The 25,517-nt window shown below is 32.5% G+C and overlaps 2 protein-coding genes across 4 annotated transcripts; one reads left to right on the forward strand and one right to left on the reverse strand.

The window, feature by feature from the left end:
• Window positions 1–6,758: 6,758 nt before the first annotated feature.
• LOC111640586 (epidermal retinol dehydrogenase 2-like) lies at window positions 6,759–19,874 on the forward strand. Its single transcript, XM_023386611.1, has 4 exons — window positions 6,759–7,341; window positions 18,649–18,893; window positions 18,970–19,086; window positions 19,162–19,874. Exons 1-4 carry the CDS (start codon window positions 6,886–6,888, stop codon window positions 19,256–19,258), a joined length of 915 nt encoding a protein of 304 aa, XP_023242379.1. The 5' UTR covers window positions 6,759–6,885; the 3' UTR covers window positions 19,259–19,874.
• Window positions 10,092–22,247, reverse strand: LOC111640587. 3 transcript variants are annotated; one of them, XM_023386613.1, is made up of 3 exons: window positions 22,240–22,247; window positions 17,050–17,237; window positions 10,092–10,468 (listed from the first exon to the last, which is right to left on the reverse strand). In XM_023386613.1, exons 1-3 carry the CDS (start codon window positions 22,243–22,245, stop codon window positions 10,378–10,380), a joined length of 285 nt encoding a protein of 94 aa, XP_023242381.1. In that variant the 5' UTR covers window positions 22,246–22,247; the 3' UTR covers window positions 10,092–10,377. The 3 variants fall into 3 exon arrangements, 2 of the variants coding, with proteins under 2 accessions (XP_023242381.1, XP_023242380.1); XM_023386612.1 differs by lacking the exon at window positions 22,240–22,247 and adding an exon at window positions 21,218–21,885; XR_002759290.1 differs by lacking the exons at window positions 10,092–10,468; window positions 22,240–22,247 and adding an exon at window positions 18,438–18,472 and having other exon boundaries at window positions 15,614–17,237.
• Between the last annotated feature and the right edge of the window lie 3,270 nt (window positions 22,248–25,517).

The following is a 25,517-nucleotide window of genomic DNA, read 5'->3' on the forward strand; positions in this document are numbered from 1 at the left end:
AAAAAATATATTAACCTATCCCGTGTTGAAATTTTTCTCCGTTGCGTGTCGCTTCGCGTTGAATTTTCGTCGATGTTAAGCCTAACGTAAACTTTTTAAAATAATAATCGTGGCTATTGTATCGTTAAAAATGATTTCTTTATGTTTTACAAACGAAATAAATACATTGAAAAATATAAAAACAAATAAAAATTATACTTTAGGCCGACTGGAATTCTTTCGGATAACCGACTTTCGGATAAACGACACTCTACTGTATACACATATCGACATTACATTACATATTAAGAATAAAGTTTTACAGCGCAATGCAAAATATATTACACATACTGTACAGTATATCATATTTAAAAAATAATGATGTGTCCTTTAAATATAACCATTTTTGTAAACATTTGTCTTGTGCATCTCTAATCTTAATATTTTACATTTGTTGACTGCAGTAAGTAAAAATACAAGTCCTTGTGTTGCCATGGGAGTATTATCAGCATTAAGATTTCCACAACCAGGATCAATATATCCTATTACTTCTTTCCCATCCCAATCAACTTGTTTTTTAATTGACATTTCATCAGTAATTAAGCAACATAATAGTGGATGGGTTGAAATTTTAATTTTATCTCTGATTTTTATAAAAGAAAAGAATGTTCAGTAAAGCCAGGACTACCATCAATATAAGAAGACCATTTCCGCAGAGAACTAGGAGCAGATAGTTTAATAAACTGTCTTAGATACTCATATGCATCACTAGAATAAAAGCGAAGAGTTAAAGCAAACTTTTTATCTTCTTCTGGATATTCATTGCCTTCATTATCAAAAAGCTGATGTTTTAATAGATCACGAAGCAGTCTATTAAAGTTATTTTCTGTCATTATAGCATCGGATTTAGAAAGCAATTCTCCGAGCCTTTGAATAATGTTTTTTAAATTGACAATCTTATTTGAATTTCTTTTATTAGACTGTTTTCTTTCTGAACGTTTTATTGCACGGATTTTTTGAAGATGTGAAGGAAATGAAAAAATTATAGGAACAGAATTTGGTTGTAAATATCTTCTACCATTATTATAACTGAAGCACTTTTCTTCAAAATGAGATGAAGAAATTCTATTATTATTGTTTGGTTTCCAACGATGGCGTCGCATTAGTATAAGCCATTTCTTAAGAAGAGATTCGTCAGTGAGTGGAAACCTGACAAAGAAAAATTTTTAAATTTCACTATTACAAGAATGGAATGTGATTTACTTGTCACTGATATTAACCACTGTAAAATTTATAATTTGATATGTATAAGGCTAGAACCAAAACATTTCTAATTATTTAAATTTTTATAAATTAGACAGCATTTCGAAGTAAGTTCGACACTTTTCGTTTACTTTTATTAAATTAATCTTTAAACATTTTATTAGACATAGAAAAGTATAGTGTGAGCAAAATTAATAATTATAACTTACTTGTGAAATTAAATTCTCGAACCTTTCTTGTAACTGTTGGTACAATTGATAGCTGCACAAAAGTGTGGCATGATTATTTCTTACGGTACGCTTCGCTATCAACCCACTGAAACTGTCATGGCGTTCTTCTCTTCAATCAGCTTCAAAAAGTGGCGCTTTAATCACTGCTACTGGCACTCTATGTTATTCTATCTCGTTGTGTGGGAAGCAGATTTCTTTTTTGTCTCCCCCATACCATATAGAGAAAACAATGCAGGTTGTAGAAATAATCAAGCACTTATCTTTAATCTCAATAAGCACTATGGCTGTTTGGCCTTTTTCAAGTGCCACAAATATACAAAAAACAAACAACAGAGGAACAAAAAGAAATCTGAAAATCAGCAAAATAAAAAAAATAAAAAAATACAAATGTAACAATAGCTAAGAAAAAATTTTCACTTCACTTAAACAAAAAAGCATAATTTATCCGTTGTAGTCAAAATCCCTTCGAAAAATTTACTTCCCCCTCTTCCTACGGTTCTCCTTTTTTTGTGTGTACATCAATTATTGTTAGTATTTTTTTTCTTTTTTTAAATTTTGAGTAAATGAGAAAATGAAAACGAATCATGACTTGCGGATGTCACTGAAATTAGTTCAGACTCAGATTCTAGTGAAAGGTGCCAAACAACTTCTCACGTCCACACGAAAACAAAGTGCACAATAGAAAAGTCAAATTTAACAATAAAAGAGACATTGCAATTCTTAGTAGTTTGTTACTTTCAAAGGCAGGTAATAAAGACGCTGTCAGAACCTATACAACACTTACAAGTATTTCCTCCAATGCATTAATGAAGACGAATTCACAACAGTGAGTGAATATAGAAATGAAAAATCGGTGGTTTTAGTGAAAAGTATGGATTGGATTGATAGAAAATGAAAAAAAAAAAAAAAACTGAATAATTGGCGATCTGCACAAGGGAAATTGCTTTTCGGGAAGACTTTCTATGGAAAATTGGACCCTATTTAGGCATTAGATATGTGAAGAAAACGCAGAAGTCTCCATATTGGCGAGATGCGAACCCACTACCAAACAGTGTTCGATGGTTTTATCCACTCGGCCACAGGTTGGAAAAAAAGGCGATCTTCTATTTGGCGTTTGTGAAGTAAGAAAAGCGTTTTTTTTTTTTTTTAAGTGTAAAGAAACTTGTGAAAACCAAAACCATTTTGCCTGTTGCTGCGACAGCAGATTAATCGTTCTCCATCCTACATCAGCTTAAAACATCTTTTAGAAATTCTGAGTCGGAAAGAAGAATGTCTAATGAATCCACACAGAAAATTAATGTCTATATTGAGAAAGTCGTGAATGAATTTGTCAATTCAAACTGAAAAATGTTACTATGCTAATACAATAGTATATTTTGTATAATATATTTTATTATGTACCCGTTCAGTTAGTCTTTAGTATACTGTATTATGTTACTCTATGTACGTAAATTAAGCATTCTGGAAAAATAATGTGTGTTTTGAAACCGTACTTTTAAAACTTCTCGCATATTCTGTATTTTCCTATAAATGTTTGCATGTACACGGGATTGTATGTTCTGCATTTTCCTATAAATGAAATTTAAACATAGATTTTCGATCTAAAAGTATCTCGAAAAAATTTCACATCACTCACTACTCACATTACAATAATGTAGGTATTGCGCGATTCTTAATATGATACAATTAACAACAACGGCCACTGAAAGAAACATTGAAAAATGGCCGCTGTTTGGAGATAATTTTGTATTTCATTTATGTTCATCGTCTCCGAAAAACGGTCGTTGTTGGTGTAGTATATATGACAACGCAATCACGCAGCGATCTGCCGAGGGGAATGCCTCCCAGGAGGTCTTTTACGGAAAAGCGTTCTTATAAAGGCGGCTATACACGATGGGTTAATCCTCAAAGGAGTAACCACGCATGCCTGATTTTGAGTAATTCCTGGAAGTGTGAACAATGTTTGTTCTCACACACGTTTAGGTCGGCCTGCGCAGTCTGACACTGCGCCAGGAAAATCATATGGTTTTTCAATTCTACTCTGGTGGTTGGTACAGTTCGCCAAAACTGTTAAATTTCCCTCCACACACTACCAAGAATTATAAAGGTCAGGCATGCATGGTTAATCCTTTGAGAATTAACCTAACGAGTATGGACGATTCTACTCAGGTGGTCGGTACAGTTCGCCGAAACTGTTAAATTTTCCCCCACACACTTCCAGGAATTACTCAAAATCATGCATGGTTACTCCTTTGATGTAAACAGGCGGCTATACCCATCGTGTATAGCCGCCTGTTTAAGAAAACATTGAAATTTGCATCACGTGATGAGCAGAATTGTCACTTTAGAATCTGACTTTTTCATCTAAATCTAGATTGTTTTGTTTGCCCCTAGATTTGAGATTTAGGCGATTAGATAAGTTATATAAATCTAGATCGTTTCATCTCGAATTTAACTATTTTCTCAATTTTATTTAATTACTATAAAGAAGGTAAGATCAGAGCTTAAAGTGGTAAAATATTTACGATGAAAAATTATATTTTGACCATTTTCATGTTATGAACCACAGTGTTGAAGTTAAAATCCTTCTGAGGTAATAAGGAGCTAATAATTGTGGGAAATGAAAGAAGTGTTGCATTTTCCCATCAAAAATAAGGAAAATATGCCAGTAAGTGAAAGAGACTGATATATAGAAACTGCACCATTAGGCTGTGTACAAATTGTGCACTATTCGCATCATTATGGATAACAAAAGTATATTAAACATTAACTAATCTTTTGTTCGTTATATTGTAGACAATAACCTAAGACGCTGAAGAGGAATTTGAAAATTACCAATCCGAAATGCATTGTTAAATAAGCGAAATAAAATGAACTGTTTTAATCTTGTTCTCTGTTAATTGCGGATAATTAAGAAAGACGTGATAAATATCACAAGTCTCATTATTGGAAGAAGAAACTTTTATAACTTTTTATATTTTTAATTATTATCGAATGGCAAAAAGCTTAATTTTGAGGATAGTGGTGAGTTTTATAAAAACAAATCGTAAATGTTAATAACGAATAACATATTCATTAAGTCGACCTCTCTTGATTTATGACAACTCTATCTCCTCTCCCCTTTAACCTTTAACCACCAAAATTTAATAACATCAATGCTCTTTACACAAGCTATCATGCCAAATTTCGTTTCTTATAGACGCCAGCATAACATACACGGAATATTTTTTCTATTATTATTATTTTTTAGACGTTTTGGGGTTTAGGTGGAGATTTACAAAAATTCCGAGGGTCAAATTTGACACGATTCCAATGCTTTTCCTTATACATAACAGCCAGGAAAGTAAAATTAAGAATGTTTACAAATGCATATAACCTATTGCTATCGAATATTTGTTCTGTCTAGAAACGCTGAAATAAAGGGTTAAGGTAAGAAATGTGTTGTTATTTACTTCAAAATAATAATAATAATAATAATAATAATAAACTAAGTAGGGTCATTTTAACTCGCAACATCTCAGCCAAAGGTTAAAACTCTTCCTTTCCTTTGCACTTGCACATTTTTACATGAGTTAGAATATTCTATTAGTTGCCTTTACACAACACAATTGGTATGACCTTGACTAAAAGGAAAATGTGGGAGTGTATTCAATTTTTTTAACATGGCGTCACTACAGCCACTCTATGTAATATTTTGATATTACATAGATTTACGTTGATAGAAACCCGCATTTTTTATTGGATATTGTTTTTACGTCAAAAATAAACAAACTTTTATTTTAAAACATTTTTTTTAAAAAGATGAACTTATCAGAAGTTATAAGCATTTGAAGTTTTGTGCAGCCTCTAATTTGCGCGGGTGAATCAGCGAATTTCAATGAACCAAGAAAAAAAATGCTAAAAATTCATTTGGAAATTATCATTATTTGTTTAAATTTTCTCCTTTTTTTGAAATAAGAAACTGATACAAAAGTGGCATATAAAACAATAACACAAAAGTGTCATGTAAAGCAATGATGGCTTGTGACAAAGAGAAAACTTTGATCTTGATCCACCAAATAATAATAGTTTCTTAGTAGTTCTTTTAGTATTCTTCTTTCTTTTCTCAGTGAAATTCACAGATTTACCCTTATAAGTGTAGCGGTTTGGTTTTACTTTAAACACTCATAACTTCTGATAAGTTCATCTTTCTAAAAATGTTTTACATAAAAGTTTATTTGTTTTTGATGTAAAATGATAATATGCAATAAAATATAGCAGTTCCAGCATTTAAGAAAATAAGGTTGACTCCGTTTGTACGGACTGTAGCGCCATTTATGATGAAATCTGAAGCCTCATCCTGTGGATCCCTTGAAGTCAAACGTTTTCTCTTTAGTGATTTTTTTTTTGTAGGATGCGTATTTTTCGAGTAATTCCAGTGAATTGTTTAAAAAGAGCCACCCTGTACAACACTAGGAAATGCCCATCAGTGACCCAGTGGATAAAACTGCTAAACACTGCTCGTGTGTTCGCGCCTCGCAAACGGGTTCGTCAGGTGAAGTTTTCTGGATTTTTTTCACGTTAGTAACATCTAAATAGGGCCAGTTTCTCATAAAAGTCCTTCTCGGAGGCATCTCCCTCGGTATATTGCCCGTGTCGCGTTGCCGTATATGAACAAACGAATTCAAACATTAGAAAACGGGTGGTCTGAATTAGCAACAATAGAGTTTCTAATTCAGGCCACTTTGTCAGCACTAAGAGGATCTTTTTAATCATAATCATGAAAGTTTTGCCAAACCCACAATGGGACAGAGCTCGATTTATCCGGGAAGATTCCCAAAACATTTCTGAGATTGTTCCCACAGATACGATTCCGGACCCTCAGAGCGGTAGAATTCTCAGCACTCAGTGGCGTAGCGTAGTGGTGGCGGCAGGGGCAGCCCGTCCCGGGCGGCACTTTTAGGGGGCGGCAAAATTTCACAATAAATAATAATAATATCTTGTAAAAATTTGAACCATTTCATTTCATATTTTTGTCGCATCTACGATTTGGACCGATTGAAATGAGCACGGAAGTTTTCATTACTTATTATGTGACAAAACTGAATTTTTGTCTTTTAAATTGAGATACCTAAATAAGGGGGCGGCGAAATTTTCCTTCGCCCCGGGCGGCTGACACCCATGCTACGTCACTGTTAGCACTATGATCATCCTTTAAAACTATAACTATAATATATGTAATCTTGAGAGATTAGGTTAAATTATTTACCATTGTATGATAATAAATTGACTGGAACATAAAACGAACGGAGGAAGCTTGAACAAATCCGAAGGTCAGTGATACTAATTTATATCTTATCGTCATACTAACCGCTATCGTCAAGGGAGAGAGACGGCATAAGTGCTACTCCTTTAGACTCTAACACAATCCGACATGGATCAAGTTTTGAAAAGTCTACTGATTATACCCTATATAATATATTTATGTATAGAAGCTCTGGTGATGAAGTTAATACCCAGGAGTTTGTTATATAAAAATTTAGAAGGAGAAGTGGTTTTGATCACCGGCGGAGGAAGTGGAATCGGCCGTTTACTTGCACTCAGATTCTCACTCTTGGGATGCCGAATTGTTATTTGGGACATAAACGATAAAGGTAATTTAGGAACCTCAGCTTTAGTGAAGAATTTTGGAGGAGAGTGCCACTCGTACGTCTGTGACATAACAAACAGAGAAAAAGTGTACGAATTGGCTAAAACTGTTAAGGAGCAGGTGGGTCCTGTAACTATTCTAATCAACAATGCCGGAATCGTGACTGGAAACTTACTGTTAGATTGTCCCGATGACATGATCGAAAAAACTTTTCAGATAAATGCCCTTTCACATTTTTGGGTAAGTTAAGTCTAGAATATATTTATATCTCTGATAAATTTTACACTACACTATGACGTAGTGTAACACTATTCGTTCACAAGGCTAAAGGTCAGATTAACGTGCGATAAACGTTACAAACATCTCAAATGATGTTTAATACGTAAGGTCAAAGGCAAAAAATCACAAAAGCTAATTAAATTCTTCTATTTTATTCTAGATTTTAGCTTGTCATTACAGAATAAATTATCATTCTTATCAACAATGAATAAGCATGATAAGATAAATACATTTTTAAAATAGTTCCAGAGTAATGATTTATATAAAATTATCTAAAATATTTAAAATTATATTTTAAATTAATAATTAAGGTTCTTGAACCGTAAAAATGGTGTAATTGAACCATATCTTTTAGATATTTTTTGTATACGTTCTGAGATGATAATCGCTGATATGCTTCTGTAAACCTGTTTTGAAAAAAGTATATACCGATTGTACTAATAACCTTTCTTATAAAAATTAAAATAAGGACAAAATTAAATCATGCAAGCATCAGAATTCCTCATATATTTAAAATTAAATTATTAATTTGTGATTATATCCTTTATTATTATAATACAGTCGAACCTCCAATAACAACAACCTCCTAATTCAGGAATTGTCCAACATACGTTATTTAGGAATGTCCAACATAAATGCATACAAAATAACTTATAGAGGCCATTTTAAAAAATGTTTCCTTTCAGTGGCCGTGTTAAGAGGTTTGAGTGTATTACAATTACGCAATACACGATATTATTAAGATTTTAGGAAATAAAACCGCTCGCTTTACGACTCGTCTATTAACATGACTCCAATAACAAGCCGTCGTAAATCGAGTCGTTTACTACAAACCAATTAGGTTGTATAAGCAGCATAAGAAACATAATTAATTAAAAACGTATATGAACGAAATTATCTTTTCACTACACTCGTAAAGCGCCAATAAATACTCATGAACGGATCTTCCTAAATATTAAACAGAGAACCAATCCTAATTGGTTCTCCGTTTAATCTGTGGTTGTAATCTATGAATTACAAATGTTTACATTATCATCAAATCACGTGATTACCAAACGTCCAAATTTAATTAATTAAACATATACGAATACAAATTCGTATTGTTTAAAATTCCTCAGTTTATAGCCACGCAAACCTCCATTTAGGGTCTTGAAAATAGCAGTAAATCGAGTATAGTGTAAAAAAATAACTTCAAAGATCATATATTCAAAGCTACCGCCCCAAGGCAAAAAGTAGTTCTTACAAAACCAGTTATAGTTTTACGTAGTTAATAATTACAGTGTTTATTACGTTTATTCGCCATAACTGATTAAATACAATGAGAGGACAATCTTGTAAGAAAGAGAAGCGATCATGAGATAAGACAAAGCACGCATGGACGATCTGCCAAGAGGGAGTTTGTGTGAAACTAGGCCCCGTTTAGGTGTTCACACGTGAATACTTGGAAAATTCCACGTGGCCAACCCTTGCTCAGACGCTAACCCGCGATAAACTGCAACTGTTCGATGATTTTATCCATTCGGTCACTGATGGTAAATTCACAATTCAACTCAGAAACCAACAACCACTGTAAGATTGGAATGACCAAGGTTTCAAGTTCATTACAATTTCTAGAACCGGTTGACCAAATTTATTCTATTCCAATTAACCCAAAGCAAACGTAATGAAGTGGTTTCGTTTCAGTTAACTGATATTAATTTGGCATTTGATTCCATTTGTAATTTTTATTATGACAATGGAAAAGAGTTTGACAATTCTGTAATAGAACTGCCTACTTTTTAGCCACAGTTAAAACGACGCAGTCGAAACCAAGTAGAATGATCCAATTAGTAGAATGAGCCAATCAGGATATAGAAAACATATCGGTTTCATAGATGAAAGACAAACACATCACGAATTGATCAAAATTGTTTTTGCTTTGTGCAATTTATGAATAATAGAACCCTTCAGATATTAATTCGTCGTACAAAGTCACATTCGGCATTGAGTTAGAGGTTGTACTTAACATCAGTGAATGAAGGTAGCCAAGAAAAATCGACAATTGCAGTACAAAAAGATTGGGTTGATTGAAAAAGTTAACCCAATACGCTACTTGGCGATCAGGTAAATGGGAAATTCCTCCCGGAACAACTTTCTATACGAAAATATACTCTATTTAGGTGTTAGATATGTCAAGAAAACAAATTTCCACCTAGCTGCACTGGACGTTTCTGAAGTAAGAAAACTTATGAAAATCCAAATCCTATTATTGCGACAGCGTATTAATTATTTTCCAGCTCAAAGCAGTTTAAAAGATATTTTAGAAATTCCAAGTCGGAAAGACAAACCTCAACTGAATGGCCTTGCTTTGTTAAAACTGCACACAAAAATTTTTCTTAATTGAGGAAGTTATGTGTAAATCTGTCAAACTGAAAAAATGTTCCTATGTACAACCTTGTATAACATATTTATTATGTACCCGTTCAGTCTGTCCTTGGTCTATTGTATTATATTACTCTATGTAGGTTACTTAATATTAAGCATTAATAAATTACGTTACGGAAAAATAATGCGTGTTTTGAAACCTCATTATTTTAAAATTTCTGTACACGTAACTGTATTATCTGCATGTTATATCTAAAAATACCCGGAAAAATTGTTTCTCATCACGCAATAGGCCTACTCACATTAATTTCATAAATTCAGTTTATTTTCACGAAAATACTGCTTGAACAATATAATGCCTATAAATGTGACTAAAAATAAGTCATTTTAAACAGTCGTAATTGCGAGAATCGTAAACTGAACGCCGTTAAGCGAGAACATTCTTTATATAAATGGCTATGAACACCGAGAAGGACATATATAATAATACAATTAGAAGCTTGTTTATTTTGCTAAAAAAATAAATTTCTGTAAAGAATTTGATTTTAATTAACGAACAATATTTGAAACAATGAAAGTATACTTCATATTTTTTCAATATTTGATGTTTTAGTAGCAGTTACTTTTAGGACATCATACATATAGGCTAAGTATATACAGTACTGTGAAACCCAGTGGCGTGCCGTCATTGGAAGTGGTGGATGCGCCGCTTCCCTTGTATTTTCTAAAAAAATAAATACATATTAATTTTAATTATATGAAAATAATCGCACAATATTTTATTATAACAGCATTATGTACTTTATTACAAATTTCTATACTACACGTGAAAAAAAAGATCGCTATCGTATATTCGAATATTAGTGGCGGAGTGGAAGTGCTGTATTGTCAGCATCCAAAAAGCCAGATTCGCGCATGCGCTTTACAGAGCACCAACCTCACCCGGTTTAGCCGGTGGAAGCCTACGACCTTGGGTGAAAGCTGCACACATATAAAGATTCCAATTCTATCAAGGACCGGTTCTGGGCTGTTAGCCGCCTGCCCACTAGATATTTCGATTACGTGAATAACGAGTAGATTTATAACTTAACCCAACCGATAAGAATTTACTGGTATGTTTTTACGATAGTTCTGTATAGTTGACAGGAGTTTAAAAAATCCATTAAAATATTTGATATATTTATTCCGCTCTCCGATTTTATATTACTCACGGATTTCGATGTTAAACCAGTGATATTACGATTTCGTACATCCCATCTTTAAGGGGATGTAGAAAAAAACGGGTACAATTTTTGTACAATTAAACAGTTAAACAACAGTTAAAAAATTAACTGTTACTTTGACAGCGTTATTTACAACTAAATTTAATGAATGAGAGAGATGCGCGAGGTACAGAAAAAGCTCTAGAATTTATTTTCCTTTCATTTACGATTTATCTATACGTTTGTCATAAAAAGTTTGTTTTTCCACTTTTTTCCCGAGACTACAAATATTCGAGTACAAAGTAACTGGTTTCAACTTATTTCTACTTAAGAAGTAGTTAAATAATTAAGAGATTAGGGAATTGGGGGCGTAAACAAAACCCTGACGAGAGCCGAAATTTTACTTAAACAAAAGCTTAACTGAACCATCTCTAGCCGAATACAGTGGAGACTGATTTCTTCGTATTATTAATGTAATAAAGACAGAAATTTTTCCAATTCAATGAGAGTGACCGAAAAGTTGTAAATTTTGGAAATTTCCGTGGACACCTGGTCCTAAAACGAATTAGTTAGAAAACAAATGACTATTAAGTTTAACATATTTTTACAGCTATGGTGAGAAACGTTTAAAATTTACAACAACCCTGTCGCGTCCTTTGAGATATATTAGTGATGCGACAAAAGAGGTACAGTATTTGACATTGACCGGTATCGGCACCTGGGGATTTGGCAGTCCGCGTGTATGCACGCTCTGCAACCGTCTTCGATTCCACCCATGAGCAACTCGTAGGGAGCTATTTGACTAAGTTCATTGTTTTAAGATTTAAAAAGTAAAGAATAATTTATATTTTTATGTGCGTTTCTTTACAAAGCTATATTTAATTATAATTTTCTTTAAAAGTATATTCATACAATTGAAGAATGTTTTGTACCAGGTATGTATATCCACCACACATTTTATTTCACCAAGTAAGTTTTTTAAATTTTATTTTTAATTGTAGCCCTTATATCGTGGTTAGCGATTCGGAATGTAATTGTGATATTAAAAATGCATTTAGAGAAGTCTTCGGTTTTTACTGGCTTATCAAATAAACGATACAAATGGACCCTAGACCAGGGATGTCCAACTTTTTTTGTTTCTCTGGGCCACATTGGAAGATGTCATGGAGTTTTGGGCCACAAGTATATATAATATACTTGTGGCTCAATCCTTAAATGTACTTGTATACTTAAGGATTAAAATGTCTAGATTATAGTAATAAGTATTAAATTCTTTATCACGAAAAAGGATATTTTAAAAAATTACTTCTACAGACACTTCCAATTTTTACTTAGAAATAGATAAATTCATTTATTATAAAGGAGACAAACAAAAATTTATTTGAAAAACATAAATATTTGTTTTATTGAGTCTCTACTTAATAAAAAATGACAAAACACTATTTTAAAGTGCATTTTTATTCGACTAATATATTTATAAATAAGATGTAGCCCAAAAAGTAGCCAATGCGCCAAATGATATTTTTTACGCCAAACTAAAAAAAGGGTAGCCAACTTTGGCGCAAAGTAGCCAAATCATGCAACACTGGAAGGAATACTAAATAAAGCCGGAGATGGACTCAAAGGATTATAGACTCAAATACAGGGAAAGGAGAGAAAGGACAAAAGATAAAGAAGCGAGGAAGGTTGAGAAATTAAGGGTCCATATTTGCTTAACAGAAAGTCTATGTAACCTTTCTCACTACTTTTTATCTTTTGGCATTACTTTCCTTTCCCCGAATTTGGGTCTATAATTCTTTGAGTCTCAACTTTAGCTTTATTTAGTATTCCTTCCTCATTCACACATTTCCAAGTATTTTAAAATATTTCCTTTCCACTCAAAAATTAAATATGTATAAAGGTTTACGGCTTTGTGAAACTTTTTTTTTTTGAATTTATGCCATTGAAATAAATAAATAAAATAAAATAAAAAAGTTTGTCGGTTTTGTTTACACCTTTATTGGGTCACATTGGAACTTGCCTTGGGCCGCGGGTTGGACACCCCTGCCCTAGACCATCACTGACGAGCAACTGACTGATTGCCCCTGGATGTCGGCTTCTTACAGAAACACAGCTTCCCTATCATCAAATGTCACGGCACGCCACTGGTGAAAACTATCCAAAATGGAACCTTAATAAAATGGAAACCTGTAAAATCGGAAGAAATATTCGGTATCGTACGAGTCCTATTTACACAGGTTTCATTGTATAGACAAAGTATTGATACTTAACTAAACCACTAGATCAATAGCACGCGATGTAGTGTTCTTGAACGATTAATATTTGTAATTTTTTAGTTTTATTCAGTTTTTTAATAGCCATTTATAGAAATTTTAAATGATTTATTATATACCATTTTAATGGTCCACCAGTCTATACGTAAATAAAAATCATTTTGCTCTCTTTGCCCCTCATTATTTAACGGCTCGCTTTACGACGAGTCATTGAATCGGCCGTTGTACGGCGAGTCGTCTACAAAGAAATAATCAGACCTACTGTATATTTTAGTTTTTGTTTAGAACGATTTTAATTCTTAATATTGCTAAGTGTTAAACAAAATAAAAGTAAATTTAATAAAACGAGTATGGTAAAATAAATTACTGCAAAAATTTGATAGAAAGGTATGATTATCTTCATTAATTAATAAATGACCTGAATTGTGCCGTCACCAGAGAGATTTATAATATTTTTCTGCATACTGAGGCGGATAACTTTCTCAAAATAATGACCGTGAGCCTCAAAATTTGGAGTAATGCCCTCAAACTTTTGAACTATGGTCACTGATGGAATTTAATTAAGGAAAGTTCCCGGAAAGAAAAAAACAAAACGAACGTTTCGTTATTGGAGGTTCGACTGTACTTCCTGCAAATATTGCATAGTTTTTCATAAAAAGTCCTCAGGAAAATATCCATCGACAGACCGCTCGTGTTGCATTGCCTTATTACGTCAGTCCAGTTAAGTACTTTATAGTGTATACTTTTGATACAATAATTATTTGAATTTTCGGCATTTAAAAGTACAATAAACGTTTAATATTCTTAAAAAAATTTTTTCTATAGAATTTGCAGATACGCTTCTGAGTAAGATGAGAGATATTGTCTGTTTTTTTAAATTATGAGTAAAATTCTTATAAATATGATAAAATTAATTTTAAAATAAATAAATAAAAATCTTTTACATATTTTAATTAGTTTATTAAGTAATTTATCGTTTTAGTACAGTATAACAATTAAAGATGATAAATACATAATGAGAGTAATGATAATTAAACGAGCACATCTAAATGGTGTGACATTTCCTTTCTATTATTTTCATTTGTAACAAGGACAATAGAAAACACTTTTCCTTAATATATTTTAAAAACACAACAAAATATAATTATTGTCATTTAATTTATATCTTCCTGTAATTTAATTTGTTAAAGAAACGATTGTATTTCATGTTGTGTCCAATGTGTCCAGCCCATCGGATTAATACCATCAACTAAAATGATGGAAATAAAGCCAAGTGTTTATTTATAACTCAAATGTGAGTTCGAAGTCCGATTGTATTTCAGATAATAGAGAAGTTGCGGCCGACGTTCACGTTTTCGCGATGAAAACGTCGGCCGCAACCTCTCTATTGTCAAATTTCCTAGGTCAGTAATTTTCGAATAATATGTTATACACGTACTTAATACCTTAATACCCGTCTACAACAAACTTGAACAAACCAGAAAGCTGAAAAAATGGGGGAAAAATAATTCGGTATCATGAGATTCCTGTTTACACAGGTTTTACTGTGCATAAGCAGAGTTTTACAAAGTGTATTCGGTTTTCTGAAGGTAAAGACAGTGGGCATTATTCGCTTGTGCCAGTAAATATAGGTGGCGTATGAGTCGACCAAAATGGCTGCCACAAAGGGTATAGCGTCGTGGCAACATACGAGAGTTACACGTGTGTTGTCTTTTTAATGTATTTTCTCTCTGTAGTCAAAACGTTTTATTCGCATTTGTGTCCGACATTAATCCTAGTTGATTTCGAAGTTGTTTAAGTCATGATGATTACACCTTATGACATTTTAGAATATGTGGGTGACCGGAAAAGAGGCCTTATAAGGAGAGGAAATGCTAAAGAAGGGATATTTTTCGTATATCTTGGTTAATTTTTATGTTGTGGATGGCAAATCCTGCGCAAAGAAATATTAGGGCCTTGAAGAGGGCGTGGGTGATTATATGAAAATAGGCTAACTTTCATAGGTTTAAGAATAAGGCTAATATTATAATTAAAACTGATAACTTCATATCTATCCACCTCTTAGCAACTAATTCACTTCAGTTTCACCTATCTATATTAGATAGGTTAAAAACGTTTGTAAAAATAAAAGAATTTTAAGCACAGCAAAATTAGGTGTTGGTGAAACTAAAGTGATAACTTCAGTTTTATTTCCCACTTTTTTCGATGTAATTTTTTTGCGAATGTGCGCATATGTACTGAGTTTGATGAACCTTTAGATTTGCATCTAAATTCACAGCAATACTTATTATTTACCATTGTAGCTTGAACACTTTCTAATTCTAACAGACCACAGACTTTACTGCAGTCAGACTTTATACCCTTAGCAGCCGCCATTACGTAGTTCGCGTTAATACCGCTAGACGTCAGATCTATCGTTGGCACAAGCGAATACTTTATGGGGCCCAGGTGAATATGAATTAAGAGTCCCAAGTACAGTACATTGTTGACTTCAGACATTTTGCTTCGGGTGGAGTTTTTTGAAGGAAACTTTTTTCTTATGAATGATTGGTTTGGGCCTCTTGTTGATGAGGGCCTCAGTCAATTTTCTTTTTTGCTCCCATAGGATAACGTGTTACTACGTAAAGATTAAAAAGAATGATTTAAGGCCTACTGTTTATTCAGTTTATATTACAACTTTATTTTTTAGGAAGTAATTATTTTGTTACCTTTGAAGCATAGGAATATAAGCAAATTTATAATTTCCTTTGAATTTGTGAGAAACTTATCTTGTTTTAATTTTCTGTTGGCATCTGTAGAATTTGTGCAATTGATATTATTGGTACTGCTATAATATGAATGTACCCTATATGGCATTGTTTGAAATAGACAAATAGACACTCCATTAAAAACAAACATTTACAATATAGAAAAATCCAGCAACTTTCCTGGCAACATTTAAAATTGCGTATGGTGCCATCTATTAAGATATTTTATTAAAAACTTTTTATATATAAATAATTAATTATTATAAAAAGGCAAAAGGCTTAATTTTGAAATTAGAGATGAGTTTTATAAAAATTGTAAATGATAACGAGTAAATCTTTAAGTCCGACCCCACTCGAGATATGGCACATTATCTCCCTACTCGCTCGACCTTTAACTATCAAAATTTAATAGAATCATTTTCTCTAATAGGCCTACACAAACTTTACTGCAAAATTCAGAAATTTTCGACAAAAAAGCACAGGAGTTATTAAGCTATAAAGTGGTTGAACAAAATCGTTCCCCCTCACACACACACAGAAAAATAACTCAAATTTTCGCATTTATCGATATTTCAAGGTCCCCGATTCCAAAAATGTAAAAATCTGGAACTGGGGTCACTTTTCGGCCGACCGCCATACGTTTTCTCTGTTATATGGAAGACAGAAAAATGAAAATGATATACGAATTCCTCTGCTTTCTATATTCGTCTATAGATTCATGCTTTTTTTTCGTGGAATGAGGAAAAAATAAAAAATAAAAATTTTAATTCATTTATTTGCGTTACTTCATTGAATTATACTCAATATCAACCATGGCATTGTAGTGGATGAAAAGTAATACTTAAAAAAATTGTAATATATTAAAATCTGAAAAACTCGCTTAAATAGAAAAAGAAACAACTTCGAAACGGAATGATTTGCTATGTAAGATTTTATTATAAGTCGGAACCTGTCGAAGATGGATGTAAAGATGTGTTTTTGGAGGCGGTAGGCTACTAATATGTCAACAAAGCTTATGGGGGTTATAACTGAATAAAATGGAATTAACATCTGTAAATTCTTAATCATAATTAATGGACTCACCGTGGATAAAATTGAACGCTGGTAGTTGGTGACAAGTTCAGGGGTTGGCCGCGTGTATTCCGAGTTTTCTCCACGTGTCTAACATAAATAGAAGATAAGTTTCCCATAGGAAGTCCTCTAGGGAAGTACACCCTCGTTACATTGTCTATATATTGCATTTGCCTTAAACAATTAATCCTACAATCCTCCTATAATTAAGATATAAAAAAAACAAAAATAAAATTTACGCATAAAATTAATAATTTAACATAATTATCTTAAGGTAAATATTTAAACATAATTAATTAATAAATAATTAAGACTTTTTATTTTGACTTTATGCTTAAATTTATACTTCGAACATTTAGAAAATTCTATAAGTTAAAATTATATAACATTAAATCTAAATTATGACAGTAATCAAGGAAAAATTTAGCTTCTATTTTATTGTCCAACACGCAAGACTGAGCTCATTATATTAAATTTATAATTTCATATACTATACAGATTTATATTTCTCATTAATTATATTATTATGTAAGATAATTGTGATATTTATAACAATAAAAACAGGTGGGGATAAAATCTCTGTGCACTGGAGAGGTCACGAATTCGCAGATTGGTCACATGCAGTTTTTCGGATTTCCTTCACTTGTTTAACACATAAGCAGGGACCAGTTTTTCCGTAGTAAGTTTTTCGAGTATGAAGTCAAAGACGAGTATTCTAGACGAGTGGATTGATGGAAGAAGGTGCTTCCTGGGAGGACTTGTTATGAGAAACTGGCGCTTATTTAGGTGATTATACGTGTAAAGAAAACCTGAGAAACTGTATGGAAGAAAACCCATTGGTCAGGAGGAAGCACGTTATCAACTGTTCAGAGGTTTTATTCACTCTCAGTGGTGGCATTCTAAACTAAAGCGAAGAAAATTTTTTCAGAAATTTATATTAATTAAAAATAATTTTTCTTCACATTGTTATGATGTAAAGAAGAGTAACGAAAGGTTCTGTTCATTATTTTGTATATAATCTACTTCTTCTCTGCATATTTTTATAAAAGAATCTTTATATTAATTAAATATTTACGATAAAAAATAAAGTAATATACCGAAAAGAGTACTAAGTCAATATAAAATAATCATATAAAGTAAAATATACAGAGGTATTGCCGAGTTCGAGGCTAGTTTGCAAAGAACCAATGGAGTGCCGTGACATTTGATTATAGGGAAACCGTGTTTGTGTAAGAAGCCGACTTTCAGGGGCAATCAGTTAAATGTTCGTCAGGGTCTAGAGTCCATTCGTATTCGTTTGTTCAATAAGCCAGTAAAAACCGTACACTTCTTTAAATGTATTTTTAACAAATTATCTGACGTACTTAATAAATAAACAAGTTCAATATATTGATAATTACCTCTTAAAGACTATAAGTAATAGATATGTATTATATCATGGTGCGGTTTTCTTTATATTCTTTTAAATGCCAATTTTTTAAAATAATTATTTCTTCAAAAAATTGATGAAACATCATAGGTTAGATCCGAAGGAGTTAACATTACTTCAAAGCACCATGTATAGGTTTAAACGAATAACGATAATAACAAGAAAATTTATGGTATTTTCAGATGTTGAAAGCTTTCCTTCCCGATATGATGGCTGCAAATTATGGACACGTCGTTACTATTTCTAGTATGGCTGGTATATCCGGATGTGCAAAACTCGTCGATTATTCTTCTAGTAAATTTGCTGTTGTAGGTCTTCACGAAGGCTTATGTTGCGAATTAAGAAAACAGAACTTGAATGGTATTAAGTTGACACTGATATGCCCTTTCTTCATCAATACAGGGATGTTTACTGGAGTTAATACAGGGTAAATTTGAATCCGTATATATGTTCCTTTACTTTTATAACATATTTAATGATTTAGAATAAGTAATCTGTTATAGAGTTATCGGCCTATTAGAACCTGATTATGTTGCTGATGAAATCGTTTCGGCAGTTAGATGCAACAAAAACATGTTAATCTTGCCAACTTCACTTTCTTGGCTTTTCCTATTTAAAAAGTAAGTCTATATTCATATTTACAAATTAAAATGCTTATAAAATCCATTTAACTTAATATATTTTTTAAATTTCAGTCTTTTCCCTGTAAGTGTGGGTTTAACAATACACGACCTTTTGAAAAGTGAATGTATCATGGATAATTTCATCGGAAGAAATAGTAAAAATAAATAAGTTTTCGTCACCAAGAAGCGTTACTTCGAGTTATTCAGTAAAATTTTATGGGTGAAGAGAGTACAGTATTTAGCATCGTCATGGGAAGTGATTTTAATTATTGGATTGTAATGGGAAGTTTTCATTTGAATTTGCAAGTAAAAGTGGATTGCATAAGACTATCTAAAATGTCTTTGCTTTACCTAAATATGCACTTTTAATCATAATCTTAAATGTAACATTTTATGTCAAAAGCTATGTTTATTCCCTATTTTATATCTACAAAGTTTTGGTGTTATTAGAGGTATTTGTAAACACTATATTCGTTCAGTGTTTAAGACACTGTATAATTATTTGTTTGAAATGCGAACCATTTAGTTTAAAGTTAATTTGCTCTTTAAAATCAATCTATTTAATAAAATTAGAGATAATTTAAATAGACACTTTCTAGTGTATGTTCAATGGATAAAACTACAGAACTGTTCGCGCCTCATCAACGGGCTGACACGTGAAATTTTCCGAACTTTCTTCACCTCTCTAACACCTAAATAGGGGCCAGTTTTCCCAAGTTCTTCCGGGAAGCATCACACTTCGGTAGATCGCGTACTTCTTGCACTTGCTGTAAACAAATAAATCAAACCAAACCTTTATCATATTTTGGCAAAATCTGACAGTTATTAGATCTCAATAATCAACATGAAATCTAACAGATGTCAATGACACGAAGATATGTTAAAATTAGCAATAGGCTAAGTGATATTCAACTATCAGAAGTACGGTCTCACTATGTATATCTCTCACAACCATAGTATTATTTTTATTCTGTACTATACTTAAACGTACACAAAGTATATATGTATATAATTACATATAGTCTATATACCCACCATGGGCAAATGCGGCTCTTTTTGAGTTACATGCGGCTCTTGCTTAAAGTGTTAATTTCCGCTTTTTATTATTATTTTTACAATTTTATTTCTTTCATTTTGTGAAAATATGTTTATTAAAAAATTCAATATTTGTTTTATATTATGTTTATATTATATAATAAAATCGCGGTACAGAATAAAAAAGTACAGAACTGCGGCATCCATGCATTTTGCAAAACCTACATTTCGGCTCCCACTGAACTCTTGCTTGCCCACTCCACCTCGGAAAATTATACAACTCATCCACAGCAATGAAGGTGCCACCCTTGTGAAGATTCCTATAGCCTATTACGTCCAGAACTGGACACACACTCACAGTATTCCTACCGATAATCACACAACCCAAAACTCCATTTCTCCTGGCGTCACCACTATAGACATTCATATCAATGACCCCCCGTTCCAGGACACCTCCCTACCAAACCCTCGTATTCAATCCAGCTATCATAAATGAACAACGGCGCAAGATGTTTCTACTTTCCCGGCCACCGACGGCTCGAAAAACGACACTACCTTCACGGCAGCGTTTATCGACTACAATCACAACATAAAAGCCCACTCTATACTCTTCACCCCGAGTTACGTACAGTACAACATGCCACATTACCGTGTGCACGGACTGTAAAGCGGTTCTAACCGCTATCAACGCTCATCACAATATGTTAAGATTAATCATATTTATTATTATAAGCTGCGCTTAAGTCAAGCGACACCTGTGTTTTTTTTGTGTGTAGAAATCCAAGTCGGATGTGCGCAGGTCAATAAAAAAACGTTCGTTCTCGTTGATTAATCCCGCCATTTTTTTCTTGATTCGTTCACGGTTACACGATAATACAACACAATAAGTCTACATTCATCATTCATACCATNGAGCAGCGCTGTCCAACTGGCGGCCCGCGGGCCGTATACGGCCCGCGAGTACATTTTACTATGAATAAATTTATGATACTAAATTATTATTATTAATATTAAAATTATTTTACTATGTGAAAATTTAAATCTAATTTGAATTTAAAGTAGGTACTATTTAGTTTGCGTAACGTCACTTAACCTGGCTGAATACAGCAGCAACCTTCTTGGCTCCCGAAATGTTTGGTGAAGAAAATATGGCCTGCGGGCTATGATAAGTTGGACAGCGCTGATATAGAGACATGAACTTTTCTAAAATGAGATAAGTATAAGGTAGCAAGGTAATTATTATATAATATAATGCCTCTTCTATCATTTCTTTCTGGATCCGCTCCTGTATAGCGTGGGGAGGAAATGTGGCAGAACTATATTTTTGATATCGTTTATATCTGATAAAATAACTTCATATCAATGAAACTACTGAACTCTGGTCTCTCGTTTGTACCTAATAGATGTGTTGTTCACGTGTAGTTTACCGGTTTCTCTTCCCGTGTCTAATGTCTGAACAGGAACCAATAAAAAGTATTCCCGAGGGTATCGATTTCGGATTTACTCGTATATGGCAACGGATACAGGGCAATTTGTCGAAGAGAAAAGCCTCCCGCGAGGTCTTTTATTGAAAACTGGCCTCTATTTAGATATTACTAACATGAAAAAGCCGGAAAACTCTAAATGGCATCCCGTTGGCGAGGCGCCAACCCACGACCAACTAACAGTGTTCAGTGGTTTAATCATTAGGCCACTGGCGTGGCCCGGGGTATCACTATCACACGGGGAAAATTGAGAAAAGCGTGAAAATTAGAACTTACATAAAACTACCTATTATTAAACAAAATTTAGCCGAATTAATAAAAAATTATTAATCTTATTTCATTTACAAAATTCGTTAGGTAAGCGCGACATTCATCTTCGTGTCGCATGGCGCAACATCTCTGATGACTAGCGAAGTATTCAAGTGTCTTGTTTTTGAAAAAGTAAATTTAGTCAATTATTCTGTTGAATATTACGAAACAGTCGAAATCACCATATTTCGTAATACAATCAAACAAAATCTTAAATTTAATATTGAAATGCTTTCTAATGATAGAAAATAAGCTAACGAGCTTGACTTGAAAACAATAGGAATCATTAATATTGCACAAAATTACTCAATACAGTACTTACAAACATGATTTATTCTTATCCATGTAAATATGACACTGCTATGAAGATAAGGCATACCTTACTAGTGGCCTCTGGACGATAAAATTTGAAAGAACCCCAATTTTGTTAAACTAATTAATTTGATAACTTTCTCAATATACATAGTGATTTTCATTTAAAGGAATCATTTATTAATTACTTATTAAATTAAAACCCTTAATAAAAAACGATAATGGCAATAATGATTTAATTTATGTTTTTATTATCATTACATTTAGATCACAATTACTAGTTTTAATTACGGTACATTACATTAGATTTCAAGACAATAAGTTTATTTCGTTTATATTACAGTATTTTATAAATACATTATTTTAATTTTCTTTAAACATTCTTTTCATACGTAAAAATTCGAGTTTAAATATGCTTTTTTCGAGACTTGCAAATTTTTCAAAATGTAGAAGAATATTTTGAAATTTTGCAAAATATCTTCATATATTTCTTTTCTGCAGTCAAAATCTATTATTAGGTGATCACAAATTGTATAGAAGGCATTGCACACAAAATCTTCTTTTACAGAAAAGAAATTAACATGATCGCTCCTTTTCTCAAAGGTAATTTTTCGCTTCTTCGTTCTTCTTTCTTCAAATTTACTACTTGTATATTTTTACGGCCTCTTTTGCAATGATTTCGAATTTATTTCTGAATTGTTTTATAAAAGTTTCAAGCGAATTCAATAAAGATACACTTTAAGCACGGTGCATCTGCTGATTGCAAGGATTTACTGGTAGCAGGGGCGGGTCTAAGTTTTTCGGGGCCTAGGGCTTATTGAAGTCCAATGGGCCATATTTTTTGTTAGATTAAGAATTATTACAATAAACAAATAATATTATAAATTATTATTGTTATTAACTAGTTTTTACTATACGATAAGTACTCATTAATAAAAAAAGTATTAAAAATTCATGATAATAATCAATTTTTGTGGGCTCTTGACAGTTGGGTACCCAGGGCTTAAGCCACATTAGTCCCTATGTAGATCCGTCCCTGATTGGTAGCGTTTATTCTCTGCATAATCGTGTTCCAAATAATTATCATCGAAACAATCTATTATTTATTCATAACTTTTAGTAAAGACCTTGCTTCAAATACAGGTAATTTCTTTTTGTGTGTTGATACACTAAAATCAACCAGTGCTTCTTTAATTTTATGGTATCCATATTTTAGTGCCAGGACCGGTTTCAAAAATATACGGTTATTATTTTATAATTTTATAGTGTACTATTTTATTATAGAAATATCAAGAATCTTGAGAGCCCTTGCGGGCTCGTGGGCCCGGGCGGCCGCCCAGTTTACCCACCTCTGATAAGATCTTTTAATTAACCTATGAGATAAGGTCGTAAATAATGTTTCATTAATCCCACAAACATCGCAAACGATCCGAATAAACGCATTTTAACATGTATATTACGCAAAGATCACTCATGTGCTATCTTATCGTTGGTTACTGAGTAATGATGCATCTTTAATGGAGAAAAGAAGCAAGTTTTTCCGTATTTTTTGCTTACATTTAATCAATATTCGTACGATATTTTGTAGATTACTACGTGCAATTTACGTAATAATACAGTAGTTTGTTGTATTTTCTCTTTCCTTCAACGCAAGAGACGCATTTTATCCTCTTCAGGAAAGATACATCATTTCTGACTTCAATGAATTTAAAAAGTATTATATATATACATATATTTCTACCGAAAAGAGATCATTTTGATGGTTTTGAAAATTCACTTTGTAGACAAGAGATTTTGTACAGAAGAAATAAAAAATTACCAAGATTACTTAGCTTGAGACTCAAGTTGAATGCACTAATACAGTGACTCGACTTGCGACTTGAAAATTTTTAATGAAACTACTCGAAGGAAGAAACTTGTTACTATCTATAAAGAGTTAAACCTTCAATTTGTGACCATTCTTCGGAAAAATCAATAGTAATAACATTGAGAGGCAGGAACAAAACAGTCCGGTGTCATTAATAAATTATGTGTGCCGACATCTGTTATGAGATTTTACCATAAAAACATTTTATATTAATAATTATTATAAAATAGTAAAATGCTTAACTTTGAGAGTAAAGATGAGTTTTATTAAAAAATTGTAAATCTAATAACGAGTAAAATCTTTATTAAGTTCGATCCTTCTCGAGATGTGACACATGATCCCGACCCTCCTCACTCCTTGACCTTTAACCATCAAAAATTAATCGTCTCAATGCTCCTTATATACAAGCTATCTTGCCAAATTTCGTTTTTTTAATCATCACTCCATTCTGAGAAATTAAACGAAATTAACGCCAAAACATCCACGCCCACACACACATCTATAGAACTTTTTTCCGTTTTTTTTTTTCGACTGTTTTGGGTCAGGAGGTCACAAAACGCGGAGATTTTCAAAAAAACTCTGAAGGTCAAGACACGATTCCAATACTTTTCATTGTTGTGCATACATAATTTTTAATAGTAGTTTTCTAATGTTCTCCCTTATTAATTATAACGGTTGCGAAATGTAACACATTAATGCTAATGTGAGATTGCATTCCTCGTTTAGAAGCTTATTTAAAACATTTTACTTCATATTTTGTTTGAATAAAATTAAGTTGTAATGTTTTCCAGTAAAAAATACATCAGATATATTATGCTTTACGAGTTTTGGAAAGGATATAATGCCGTACACACAGTATAAAAAAAAAGAAAAAGAAAAAAAATCGTAATGTATACAGGGACAGTGTTCTTAAACCTCGAACATGTCAAAGGTGTTACGAAAAGTTCCGTTTGGGAAGTTTTCAACTGAAGGATACAAAACGTACAGTTCGCCCAACAAAGAACGATGTAGATACATTATAACAAAACACATCAAAAATAAACAAAAAAGCATTTGAAACATGCGAGCGTAATGCTTGATTGAGAGCGAATGACTTAAACTCACAATTGATTGTTTTTACGGTTCGTGGGCATTTTTCCACTCCGTGCGCAGTTCGACTCTGATGCAAAATTTTGTCGAATTTTGCGTTCGAAGTACAAGGTATATATTCTCTTGTATATTTTAATTTTATTTTGTGTTATTTTTATATTTTCTTCCGTTTCTTTTGTATATTTTTAAAAATTTTTGTTCTAAATTTTGATTTAAATATTTATATTCTATATATGGAACGTATCTGTTCCATTTTCGTTTTTTTAGACCTGAGGATGGCCTGTTAATCAGGTTGAAAACGTTTGTGTTTAAAATATATTTCTCAGCAACAA

This window comes from Centruroides sculpturatus, unplaced genomic scaffold (assembly GCF_000671375.1).
Source record: "Centruroides sculpturatus isolate CEXI.00-Female unplaced genomic scaffold, Cexi_2.0 scaffold1220, whole genome shotgun sequence".
Lineage (NCBI taxonomy): Eukaryota > Metazoa > Arthropoda > Arachnida > Scorpiones > Buthidae > Centruroides > Centruroides sculpturatus.

Bases quoted from the DNA above. Each gene is read 5' to 3' on its own strand.
- LOC111640586 (XM_023386611.1), top strand. From the start codon at position 6,886: ATGGATCAAGTTTTGAAAAGTCTACTGATTATACCCTATATAATATAT. The intron at 7,342-18,648 runs GTAAGTTAAGTC...TGGTATTTTCAG, and splicing joins ATGCCCTTTCACATTTTTGG to ATGTTGAAAGCTTTCCTTCC. The intron at 18,894-18,969 runs GTAAATTTGAAT...AATCTGTTATAG, and splicing joins TTTACTGGAGTTAATACAGG to AGTTATCGGCCTATTAGAAC.
- LOC111640587 (XM_023386612.1), bottom strand. From the start codon at position 21,391: ATGATAGAAGAGGCATTATATTATATAATAATTACCTTGCTACCTTAT. The intron at 17,238-21,217 runs GTTAAGTGACGT...TCTTAATTATAG, and splicing joins TTGCTGCTGTATTCAGCCAG to GAGGATTGTAGGATTAATTG. The intron at 10,469-17,049 runs GTGAGTCCATTA...TTATTTTTTTAG, and splicing joins AGCGTTCAATTTTATCCACG to AAAATACAAGGGAAGCGGCG.